Below are 13153 nucleotides of genomic sequence, written 5' to 3' on the forward strand. Positions count from 1 at the left end.
TAAACAGTCTACAGATCTACTGGTCAGCTACATCTAACTTGTTCTGTACTTGATGAAATGATGGTGAAGGACAATGGAAAAGGGACCTGACATCTGAAAGTTTAAATAATTGGAAGGAACGTAATTTCCAGTTGACTATAAATATCAGCATTTTAACATTTTTACATTGTTATATGAATGTTCCTTATAAAGCATCTGTCCTTATTTCACAGAAAATCCTTTATCTCTGAGGAAGCTGATAAGAGGTTTTTTGCGGGGGCTTGGGGGAAGAGGTTAGCCCTTCTCCTTGAACTGTGTTTGTTTATTCCTAGTCTCCTTTCCCCCATTTGTTCTCTGTCACTGGCCTAAGAGACTGTCCCTCTGATGTCTGGTAATTTAGAGAGAATTTGTCTCTACCCAGACTAAGTGAGACTAAAAGACAGTCTGAAAGCTTGGAGAATACAAATGGAATTCTTGTTCTGAACTCCCATGTACTCCCATCTAGATGGAATTCCTAATATCACTATCTTTGTGTCTCTACTCTTGGCTGGTAGATTCCTCCAGCCAAGAGTCTTCCAATCTCCTGCCTGAAGGGGAAGGTTTGGCTGCCAGCCTTCTGGGAAACAAATGAAAAGCGAGTACTAGGGAACTCTCCATCCATCACTTAGTAGGCAGTCACCCAACCCCGCCCCCACCCCTGCACCCCATTTTCTCTGTGTCTTGAGTCCAGAAACTTTCTCTCCTCTCTAGAGAATATGTTTCCAGTGTCCAGCCAGGGTAGGAATGGGGTGTCCACCCAGTGGCATAGAGCATGAGAAGGGATCCAGAGAAACATTTCAGATAGGCCTTTTCATTTGTGTACTTTTCCTCCTCCAGAGATAATTCACACTCGCAGTTCTTGAGACTTGAGGATTCCGTGGTACAAATCAGGTTGGCTTCCATTTTTCCACACCCAGTTAATAATTTAGTTTTTTTCTGGGTGCACTACGTCTATCATCACTTCTTCTATTGCTTTCTAGCTTCTAAAATATTACTGCTATTCTTTTTTTCCCCTTCATCATTATATGTTCATGCTTGAAGACCATTTTCATTATTATAGTTTCGGTGGCATCTCAAGGAAACAAAAATGGGTCACCTTAACCTGAAAGCCACATAGCCACTTTAATAAGAGGACTTTCAATCTGCCAAAGCCTTCAGTAACTAAAGATGTGTTGGAGCATTTAACCAGTTGCATATATTGTCTTATAAGAACCAAAAGGAAAAAAAGGAATTGTACCTTCTTTGGTTAAGTTTAAGCTGGCAATAAAAAATATAATCTGTTAGAAGGCTTATATTTTATAATTAATATTTTTCAGCTATTAAGATAAAGGATAAACTAATGGGATGATTTACATTCACAGCCAGATATACTCATCATATAGTTAAGAGTTACTTCAAAATGCAAACAAAGTATTTTAGAGTAAACACATAGACTGTAAAGGTTTATACTTACAGATCACAAACTGTAAAGTAATGGGAAAATACTGCCTCTTAACTATTTCCCAGGCCACAGAACAATTCCAATTTGACAGGGTTTTTCTCTACTGCCACTTCTTACCTTAATCAACATGCACTTTATTGCCCAGCCACTGTTACTAAAACAATATTTAATACTATTCTCTGCTTGCTCTGTGTATAGCAAAAGCCTTTTCCTCTGTGTTAATCTTTGATTACGTCTTTGACTGTTTTTCCTTTTCTTGACATTTCCCACTTTTGATATGACAAGGATGTGGCTGCTCTCTCTTCTGGAAGGTAAACCTATCAATAATATGCTGTTGTGTGTAATCATGGTTTCATTTCAAAATTTTTGTCATATGTATCTATCACAGGTCAGGCTTTGTTTCAGGCATTAGAGATGAAACAAGGAGCACAACATTAAACCCCTGCTCTCGTATAGCTTGTATTCTAGTGGGGATGACAGACAATAAACAAACATGTTATATGGAGTTGGGTGTTAACAAAAACAGGCATGGGGCATAGGGTGACAGAGTGGTGTAGGAATGTTTTAGTTATATAAGGTGATCATTTGAAGGCTTCCTTGAAAAGGCAACACTGGAACAGAGACATAAGGGAGAAGCTCTATGAATACTTGGTGGCGGGAGTACTTATCCTGAAAAGAAAATAACAAGTACAAAGGCCCTGAGCAAAGAGCATACTTGGCCTGCTGAAGAAGCAGCAAAGAGACTGGTGGGTAGAAGCAGAACAAGATTGTTTCTCTTTCAATATTTACCATTGTGGCCACAGTTTACTCTTTGCAAGATTTTAATATAACTTTTCAGATTTGAATAGATTCAGAGTCAGAGGTGGGGCTGTTTTAGTCTACTGGAAAAGTGGGAATGTTACTGAATAAAGAAATAAGTTGCTGCAATAAGGACTTTAGCTGAATACAGACTTATAAACAATCTAAATTACAAATATACTGCCTAGTTTTCTGACAGAGAGGGTAGGACAGTGGGAAGATTTAAGAGGTAGATAAAGTTTTGAGTCCTGGTTCTATGCTTATTTGCTATAAATGACCCTGAGTCAGAGTTTTAGGTATTAATACATGCATACTCTTTTACTGTTTTATTCTAATTTTATAATGCAAAAATGGTATAGTGGTTATGGGGAAAGAATAATGGTTGGGAGCCAAAAATTTTGAGTTAAACATCTTTGCTGCTGCTTATTAAATGTGAAGTCTAGACAAGTCATTTAGAAGCCTCAGTTTCTTTGTTTGTAAACATAAAATATCTACTTTATGACATTATAAAAATTAAATGACATAATGACTACGTATGTGAAAATCATCTGTATACTATAAAATGTCAAACTGACTTAATATACACGCATATTTTTAAACTACATATGGAACCTTCAAAATTGTATTTAATTAACTTAAATTTTTTCATCTAAGTGCTTTCAAAATATATTTAATTTTACCTTTTGATTTATTTACTGTTTATTTGCACTTTATGCAATCTCTATCCTTGGTAGTCAATTTCTTACTTTGGCCTATGATAAATTTTATAAAGTAATTTTTTTTATCTTTTAAATTACAAAGTAAAATTCAATGAACTAGTCAACTCAAAATCTTCAAAAAGAATCAAAATGCAGACTTTCACTTTATTTTTACTATATTTTTCACAGATGATTATTTTGCAATAGAAAATAGGGGCACATGGAGAAAATAACTTGAAAGGATAATTAACAATCATTTCATATACTTCAATAACTGTTAATGACTTTTCAGTGGATTTATTTTTACAGGGGCAGGGGGGGACTATTTTTATCTTTTGATCCCTCACTGCTTAGCGAAATTATAGTAAACACAAATTCACAGCCACATATATATTATCAAATATTTGATATATGTTTTGAAGACTGTACTAGAGACAGACTATTCTATTTCTTAATATCATATAGCTAGCCATTAGTTATAAGTGTCTATATGATGCTGGAGAGTAACTGGGAATTTAAGTCAAAAGAATAATAGCTGAAACCTTTAAAACATCCTCAGTGGTCTTCAAAAGTAATTTACATGAGATTTAACTGAATGGAACTTACTCCATGCCCTGTGCAGTCTGCCGTGCAATATCTATAAGTTTGATCATCTCGAATTTGGTCTCAATGATGTGGAGATGATGATATAAACTGGAGCCCTCACACCACTGGGTAACAATAGCCAGTTGTGGCTTTGTTGAATAACCCATGAAGAGGAGGATATTCACATGTCGTGTTTTCCTGTAAAAAGAAATATAACAGGAAATAGTAAATGCTGATACACTTTAGCAAATGTTAAAAAACAAACAAAGCACAAAACCAGGGCCAAAGCAGTTTACTTGTCAATAAGATGCTGTCAGAAAAAGGTATTTTTTTAGCAAGGCAGCAGAAGGATAAATTTAGATGAGACTTTAGGAATTATCTAGTCTAACATCCTAACTTTTTCATAAATGTCTTTTTTAGTGTACCTCATAGATAGGCAACTAGATATTATTTAAATACCTTTAATTATGGGACATTCATCACTAAGACTGTAGCCTGTTCCCACTATTCTTTTTTTTCTTTTTTTTGGCCGCATCATGCGGCATGTGCAATTCATGTTCCACAACCGGGGAATCTGAAGTTCCTTCACCAGGGATGGAACCTGTGCCCCTGCAGTGGAAATGTGGAATCATAGCCACTGGACACCAGGGAAGTCCCCTCTTCTTTTCTTTCTTCCCTTTAAATTAGTTCTAGCATTAGTAAAATTTTAGGCTAAGAAAAACATTTTCCTGCAACCTTCATCACTGGCTTCTCTGTTCTACTCTCTAGAATAAAACAGAGCAAGTTCATACCCTTTTGAACATAACAGCCTCCTATGGACCTATAGTCTCAGTTCTGTTGACAATTTTCTCCCCAAGTTATAGTTCCAGAATCCTCCGCATCTAAGTTCTCCTTGCCTGGACATACTCTAGTTTGCTCATTTTCCTCAAGTTCCAGGTTTGATATAATCTCTAAGTGTGTTCTGATAACCTCAGAATTTTGAGAACAGTATTCCCATAAGAAGTAGTACCACTTTTCATGATCAGAACACTGTTGATTCCATTAATTCACTCTAGGATTAATATTTTTCTCAGCTGTACCATATAATATTGCATACCACTTAAAAGAAAACAGTCAAAGACAAAATATACTCAGGAAGACTTTGTTTTGTTCATTTTGAGTAAATCTGTGAAGCTAACAGCAGCTGTAACTTCTCTGGAAAACATGATTCATACAAGCTTACCTGAGTACTCCTACTTCATTTTTGAAGGCCTGTAACTGCTGAGGTGTGGGTGCTGTCACATTCAACATTTTCACTGCCACATCACCTAAAAGGTAATTGCCACTCCAAATGTCATTCCAATCTTTAAAATTTAAAAATATAAAAAACTCTAGGGTATTTTTCACAAGTTACCACAGCATTAAAACCATACCATTACAAAACTGCAAATAAATTATACCTTAACTACCTAAATGGCATTAATTTTCTAAAGATAAAAACTAAAAATGACACTAGTATTTTAAAATACCAATCCCTGTCCCCCCTCCCTCAAAAACAACCAGCCTATCTCATTTCCCCTTGGAAATTTGGTTTAACCAATTTAATACCCATGATATTTCCCTAGCTATTTAGCAAAACTAAATTAGATGCATTCACTAACTGAATGTTAAAACTGCAGATGACAGGCCGAATGGAACTTTGTGGAAAGAGAAAACTGCAAACTTCTTTATCAGAGTATTTAACACTTCCTTCAAATCCATGGATCACTTATTGCTTTTACTTAGAAAAATTATTAAAAAAAAAAACACCTTTATATGAAACAGGTAGAATTCTTACACATTGCCAAAAGGTGTATAAATTGGTACAACCACCTGAAACACTGTTGTGTTAATATCCACTTCAGTTCGGTTCAGTCGCTCAGTTGTGTCCGACTCTTTGCGACCCCAAGAATCGCAGTACCCCAGGCCTCCCTGTCCATCACCAACTCCTGGAGTTTACTCAGACTCATGTCCATCGAGTCGGTGATGCCATCCAGCCTTCTCATCCTCTGTGGTCCCCTTCTCCTCCTGCCCCCAATCCCTCCCAGCATCAGGGTCTTTTCCAAAGAGTTAACTCTTCGCATCAGGTGGCCAAAGTATTGGAGTTTCAGCTTTAGCATCAGTCCCTCCAATGAACACTCAGAACTGATCTCCTTTAGAATGGACTACTGGCCCCACAAGTCTTTCCTAGGTATATACAACCACCATGGACACATATGTTCACTAAATGACAGGTGCTAAGAATATTCACAGCAGCAGCGTTTATAAAAGCCCCAAACTGGAAACTATTCAGATGCTGGTCACACAGTAAATAGTCATGCCTATAGTCACACAATGAACACTATATAGAGAATGAATAACCTACAACTACATACAATAATATAGATGAATCTTATAAACAATATTGTGTAAAAAGGGCCAGACACAAAGGAGTACATACTGTATTACTATGTCTGTTCAGGTATGGATAGTGGCTACTCTTGGGGGTTGGGGACATGAAAAGGACTTCTAGAGTTCTGGGAATGCTCTGTTTATTGACCAGATGTGTAAACTTTGCAAAATTTTAGCTACCTGTACATTAAAGTGCACTTATTTGCATGTACATTTCGATATAATTAAACTAACATTGATTTTTCCTGATTATCAAATGCTTATAGCAAAAAAACTAACAAACTTAAAAAATTAAACATTTTAAAAGCCTAAGGAATAAAATAAAAATTTCCCATAATCATGTCATTCAAAAATGATCACTGTTAACCTATTCTTGTATACCCTGTGTGTATACTCAGTCACTTTAGCCGTGTCTGACTCTTTGTGATCCTACAGACTATATTTTGCCAGGCTCTTCTGTCCTTGAGATTCTCCAAGAAAGAATACCAGAGTAGGTTGCCATGCCCTCCTCCAGGGGATCCTCCTGACCCAGAGATTGAACCCACGTCTCTTGTATCTTTTGCATTGGCAGGGTGGATTCTTTATCACTAGTGCCACATGGGAAGACCTGTTGTATTCCTTACTAGGCTCTTAAAAGTACGCAGTATGAACATTTATAAATATGTAGGTTTGACCCCTGAGTTGGGCAGATCCTCTGGAAAAGGAAATGGCAACCCACTTCAGTATTCTTGCCTGGAGAATCCCATGGATAAAGGAGCCTGGTGGGCTACAGTCTATGGGATTGCCAAGAGTCAGACACAACTGACAAACACACACACACACACACGAAAAAGACAACCTAAAAAAGATATATACTAAAATATTGATGGTCATTTAGAAAATTATGATATATATATATGTAGCATCATAGTATGGGATATTATACGTGCTGCTTTTAAAATATACCACAGAAACTTTTCCAGATCAATAAATATAGATCTACCATACCATTTTATTGTCTATATAATTATATATGGATGTTATCAGTATAATCCAATCTTCTTTTAATGGGCATTTTTCATTAATATTAAATCTCCAATGAATATACTTACACATGTTTGTTCCCGTTCTACAAATAAAATTATTGGCTCCATATACATATTGCCAAACTGCCCTCCAGAAAATTCACAGCAATTTACTTTCCCACCAGCAGCATTACAATCACAACTCTAAACAATCAATTAAAATAATTACTGTCCATTTGATTATTTTTTCAAAGAAAGAAAGTCACTTAAGAGGCAATGATGATTTCTATTTTTTGAATTTTTAATTCTTTCACAAGTAGTGAGACTGAACAATTTTTATATGTTTACTGGTCATTTCTTCCTTTGGTTAAGTTCTCTTTTTATATGTTTACTTGTGGTTTATAATACATATAAAATTACCAGCAGAAAGACTTATAAAAAAAAATCTTGGTGACTAGCTCATCCGGAGGATCATCATCTTTAAAAATTATTACTGAAGTATAATGAGAGGACTTCTTGTTGCTGTGAATCCAATTTTTATTTCCCATAATTTTTGTTAAAAACCTTTGGGGAACTCTTGCATCTGATCAGAACAGTTTAATGATACAAACAGTGGATACTCCCTTTGGTATTTTTAACAAAAGTTGTGACAAGATCACTGTATGACATACGTACCATGCCACTTTCCCTTGTAGACTGTCCCAAATGACCCTGATCCAATTCTTTGTCCCACTGTGATCTGTCCATCAGGAATCTCCCAATCGTCACTTGAGTCCCGTCTACCAAGCGTTTTCTTGATAAAAATAAGGCAAAAGTCAAGCCAAAGCAAATAAAAAAGGAAAACTTTATGTTTGACACTAAGTACATTCCTCTATTTCTGAAAGGGACATAAGGGAATAAGAACTTTGGGGAGAAACAAAACAAAACTATACTCGAGGAATAATAGGAAGATGATTCTTACAATACACAACTTAAGTTTAAGAACTAAGTCAATATTAGAATGGAAATAATTCAGTAAAAATAAAAATTATTTACTGGTTATGAGCAGAAATGTTATATTAAATTTCAGTATTAAAATCAATAAAATAAAGCAACTTAAAAAAAAAAATCATTTGGAAGACTACTAGGGGCAAGATAAGCACTACACATTTGTGACTAGCTTTGGCTCCAAAGGCCAAACACCTGAGTTAAGTACTAGGCAACTGTTGATAATCTAATTATTTTCTCCCAGTCAGTACTAAATTAAATTACTTCATATATCTTATCTGATCCAATCTCTCTCTCAAAAATGTTATCAACACATACAAAACTCTGGTATACATACTAGTGCACTACTGCTAATGTGATTAGTTTTTAATAAATATTTAAGTTACAGCATAAATTTAATTTTTCAATAGGAAAAAATGTCCTTTGGTAGATATTTGAATTTCAGACCAACTCTTTAAAACATATGTGCCTAATACTTCCTAAAATCCCAGCTTACTCTCTTTCCACAGTTCAGAAACAGAACACTATTCTAACTCTTCCCAAACTGCCTTTTACTGAATTATATTAGAGTTGAGAGCAAAAATCAACATTGTGGGAATATGCTTTAAGTAAAAAACTATCAGCTCTTACTGATTTCTAAGAAGAAAGCACTTCAGAGGAAAACTCTCACCATTCGATTCCTGTCTTCTGAGGATGAAGAGGACTTCCTTTCTCGCTGAGGTCCTGGAGATTTCTGCAATGCTTTCACATTAGAGAGTGAGCCAGGTAATGAGGCAGGGGGTGTGGCAGATAAACCTGTGGTTGATCCTAAGTTAGTGAAAGGAAAAATTTATCTATTAAAGGAGGATCAAGTATGTTAGCTTACTGGGGGCAGAGGGTGCAGGGAGATGTAGACTTATTTTTAAAAAATGCAGTGCATGTTTTAATATTGACCATTAGGAAAGGACAGGCAAAAAGAGGGCCTCATTTGGTGATTAACTATAAATTTAAAAACTATAGTTTCTTTTAGTTTTACAGTTTTAGCATTTTGGTCAATTTAATAACCTTTAAAATATATGATTATAGATATATACTTTGCTTACTGCTGCAGTGTCTAGGAGAAAAACAATCTTAAATATATCCCAATTTTTTCTTTGATCAAAAAAACTAAAAAGCAAAATCAATATAAAAGCAAACATAAAAAATAAACTTTAATTATGTGACATTAACAGCTAATCAATAATAATAAAAAAAGATAGAAATGCTCCAAATAGAAACATTTTCTAATAATGTCCTTAATATTGACATTATTTAACTCTTTCATATTAGCCACTAGAATTTAAAAAAATCCTACACTACATACTATATACTATTTAAGAGAGATACTGGTCACTGTCATTGGCTTCTGGAGCCTTATTTTGCTAAACAAAGTTTACCTGCACAACAAAGTTAATGCCAACAAAGCCAAGTAGGTTTCTCAAGACTTTCTGAAAAATCTCTGCCTATATAAAATGAGAACAAGGTAAGTGCAATGGCATCTCAGCCAAGTTACTACAAATGGAAATATTTTATCAGCAAAATGAGTCCAAGGGCTACACTCTGAAAATGGACTCAGCTGGCAGGGTTGCATACCTTTCTGATGGATACTTTTTCTTCCAAGTGCTGACTGAGCAAAAATCCCAATTCATGTACAGAAAGCACCTGGTTCAGAGGGGTTCAGGGTAATGACTCCTGGTGGGGCCTGAGCATAGCTAAGCAGGACTGAGATGTCAGTTAATAATTGGACAAACAGAACAAAAAGACTTCCATTAAAAAAAAAAATTAAGCAACTATTCTCAAGTTAAAAAGTTACTCTCTCTGAAAGGACAAGGATCAAAATACTAATGGCAACATTTAAAATGTTAGAATTGTGTAGAAATTTCATCATTACTATACCACATATGTCATCATGTGGAATTTCCATGATCTCACATGCAATTTTCTAAAAGAAAATGACACCTGGAATATCTATTAACTAGAGTTATTAACTGGAATACCTATTAACTACAATCCATATTCTGCCTTCCATTGATAATATTTCAACATCATAAAGCCCTAACTGTTTATTCAGGCTTCACAATCCTGACCTACTCAGTGCTGTACCGCATCACTTACTTTAATTACACTACTCGGTTCTCTATAACTTCCAGCCCATTCCATGGATTCTCTAAGAAAGTTGGGCAGAAAGAGCAAAAATCTGAAAACCATCATTCATTCAGAATAAGTAACAGACACTAGCAAAAACCAGTAAATATAATTCTTTAAAAATATTTACAGCAAGACACTTGTCTAAATTTTGACTTAAATTTTTAAGAATTAGTTTAACCACTAATTAAAGAATGGTGAGATAAAATGGATGGGTGAAATTATACTGCTAAACTTTCCCCTCATATGAGAGCATAACTCAAAGTATCAATCTTAATTTTCTAAAGTATGCTAAAATACCTCAAATATATTATAGATCTTCTTTAAGTTCCCTAGTTTTGATATAAAATATATATGGCTTATGCTTTAAAAAAAAAAAAGAACAAATATTACAAAAAGTCAAAGCCAAAAGTCTAATAAGAACTCATAATAGGGATTTCCATTTTTTAAAAACCAAAAAAATTGATATTAGCAACCATCAAGGTTATCGCTTAAATGGATTAAAGTAAAAGAAATTCAGCTTGAAGAAAACCCTCCCCACATTATTTACTGCCACCCCCTGAGCTTAAGATATTATCAAGACCAAAAAGTAGTATTAACAAAAAACAAGATGGAAATTTCAGCTCTCGCTTTTAAACATTTATGACAGACAGCATACAGAAAGCTTGTGGAAGTGAGTATGTGTGAGAAGCACATCCAGAGCACTCCAGCCAGGCCAAGCAGAGACTGAGTACTAAAAACTCTCACACTTACAAGCACACTGTGAGGGCGAGACACAAACAGTATCTGGTGTTTATATTTAATTTGCTTTGGGTGAAAACAAGAAAGAAGAGCCCAACTACCTCTGAACACTGGGCCAGGCTCAAAATCAAACACTATTTCACTGGGGACAGAATGGAGGAGGGGACTGGGAGTCCGGGATTGGTATTTCCGAAGACAGCGCATCAGCTGGTTCAAAGGGGCTGTTAGAAGAGAAAGAGAGGGGCAGGCAAACACAGGAAGACAGACACAGAAGAAATGAAAGAAGTCACGGGGAATAAATGAGTTGAAGCCTGCTTCACAAAATAATTCTGGATGTTTAAAAAACTGCTTATTTTAATAAAATTCCAATCATTCTTTTAAAAGTGATTCATATAAAGGATAAATGCTGTTTGATTTTTGGTACTAAGCAGGCAATTTTTATGACTAAGTTAACTCTGTGATGCTAACGTGATGGCCACATTTAAATGCCGGATGTACTGGGCAAAATTGTCAAAAGCCACAGCTATTAAGACATACGAAAGTAAAACTGGCAGCAACATTAATTGGTGGGTTCATGGAATAACAAACAGGGAAAAAAAAAACTTTTAAAACTATGTACTACATATAGTAAATACTAAGTCCAGACTACATAACACAGGCTTATTATTTTGGTAGGTCCACAAGTATATAGAAACATAACAAAAGATGGCTCATGCAACATTTGACATAAAGTATCTTTGCATCTGGGCTTAGATATTTTGAATATAAAGCAGGGTCACAGTGAAGAGACTGACTCTAAACAAAGTATGTGGACATTGCAGGGCTTCCTTATTAAACAGATGACAGTTGAAGAGGGAAGCATAAAGGACCACCTGGGAGAAAACGTCAAGACTGTTTCAAACAACATCTCTTACAAAAATCTTATGGGGGTAAACTCTTATTTTAAAAAGTATTTTCTAAAGTAATGTTTTTCTATGACCCCAATATTCACTGGGTGCCAGAGTAAACAGCTGATAAAATTCTTTAAGAAATCTCAATTTGATCTCTCATTTGCTTATTTTATTTACTGGACTAGTAAGAGGGGAACTGGGCTTTTCTATTAGGGGTCCACGGTATAAAATTTATCTTCCAGGGCCTTCTAGAAAGCTGAAGGGAAGTAGTTGACAGTGTCTATCAAACTGACAAGCTGTAGCAGGTAATCCCAGGGATTCTCCCCAAGAATGATTTAAGGAAGTCAAGTTTTAACTGATTGTAAGCTCAGTCTTTAAGTATTAGTGGAGATAGTTAGGAATAAAATGCGTAAAATAATTTGATAAAAACATTTAAAAAATTGTAGATGTCACATTTAAGACTCCCCTTTCATGTCCTCTCTTTTTCTCTGTTTCTGGAGTTAAAATTTAAAATCAGTTAAAATTTTATTAGCGATAAATGATAATTACTAAAGAAAAGCAAACAATTTTTTATTTTTCTCTACATATTTTTCTCTGTGTCTGTGTTTCACGAAAGAAGCAAATATAAAGGAGACAAGCAGCAAAGCAATTGCATTCTTCCCCGGTTTTTGTTTTTTTTTTAAATTGAAATCACTACTTACCTCCATCACTACGAAACCCTTGGTCTCTAATCAAGTCCTACAAATAAATAGTAATGTATACTTAATCAAAGCATATGATAAAAAAGCAACAACATTTTATTTTCCACTAAGCATTAACAGAAAGGTGAATTCAAAATAATACCTATCTTATAAATTACTTCACAAAACAGAAAGAATATGGAATTAACTAGTTAACATGATAAAATAAAAATTTTGAAACCCCTGCCAACCTAACCCTAGACTAAAGGGATTACTAGTCCTGATCAAATGCTGAAATCCATTTCAGGCCATTCAAAACCAATGGCTGCATTAACGCTCAAAAACATTCTACTGGCACATATTAAGAGCCATAAAATGTTCATACCCTTTGATCCTATAATTCCACTTCTGGAAATTTTTCCTAAGGAAATAATTCATAAGAAAAAATGATATGCACAAAGATGTTCAGTGCAACATTATCCATTGTACTAAAAAAACACCAGAAATAATTATTTCCCTATTTTAGGCATACTGACATTTTCGGCATATTGACATATTGGTTAAGTAAATTATATTGTGTCAATTTAGAACCTATTATGCAGCTACTAAAACAGTTATGAAGTCTGAATCATGAAACATGTTTATAATTAAAAAAGGATACAAAATTAAGTGTACACTGATACGATCATAAAAATATAAATGTTTAAGGACACACTAGAAGGGAAATATTTTTTTAGTT

At 34.8% G+C, this 13153-nt stretch overlaps 1 protein-coding gene across 10 annotated transcripts in view; it reads right to left on the reverse strand.

Annotated features, from left to right (window-relative positions):
- The window catches only part of BRAF (B-Raf proto-oncogene, serine/threonine kinase), a 162244-nt gene that overhangs the window by 41602 nt on the left and 107489 nt on the right, over positions 1–13153 (reverse strand). For all 10 annotated transcript variants that reach the window (XR_011256767.1, XR_011256770.1, XR_011256769.1 and 7 more), the window contains 5 exons: positions 12436–12472; positions 8611–8747; positions 7629–7746; positions 4763–4847; positions 3562–3738 (listed from right to left, as the gene is read on the reverse strand). Coding sequence is in view for 5 of the 10 variants with exons in the window: in XM_069588571.1 (XP_069444672.1) it covers positions 3562–3738; positions 4763–4847; positions 7629–7746; positions 8611–8747; positions 12436–12472 (554 nt within the window). In the remaining 5 variants the exon portion in view is untranslated. The remainder of the gene's footprint in view (positions 1–3561; positions 3739–4762; positions 4848–7628; positions 7747–8610; positions 8748–12435; positions 12473–13153) is intronic.

The sequence above is a fragment of the Ovis canadensis genome, chromosome 4 (assembly GCF_042477335.2).
Source record: "Ovis canadensis isolate MfBH-ARS-UI-01 breed Bighorn chromosome 4, ARS-UI_OviCan_v2, whole genome shotgun sequence".
Classification (NCBI taxonomy): domain Eukaryota; kingdom Metazoa; phylum Chordata; class Mammalia; order Artiodactyla; family Bovidae; genus Ovis; species Ovis canadensis.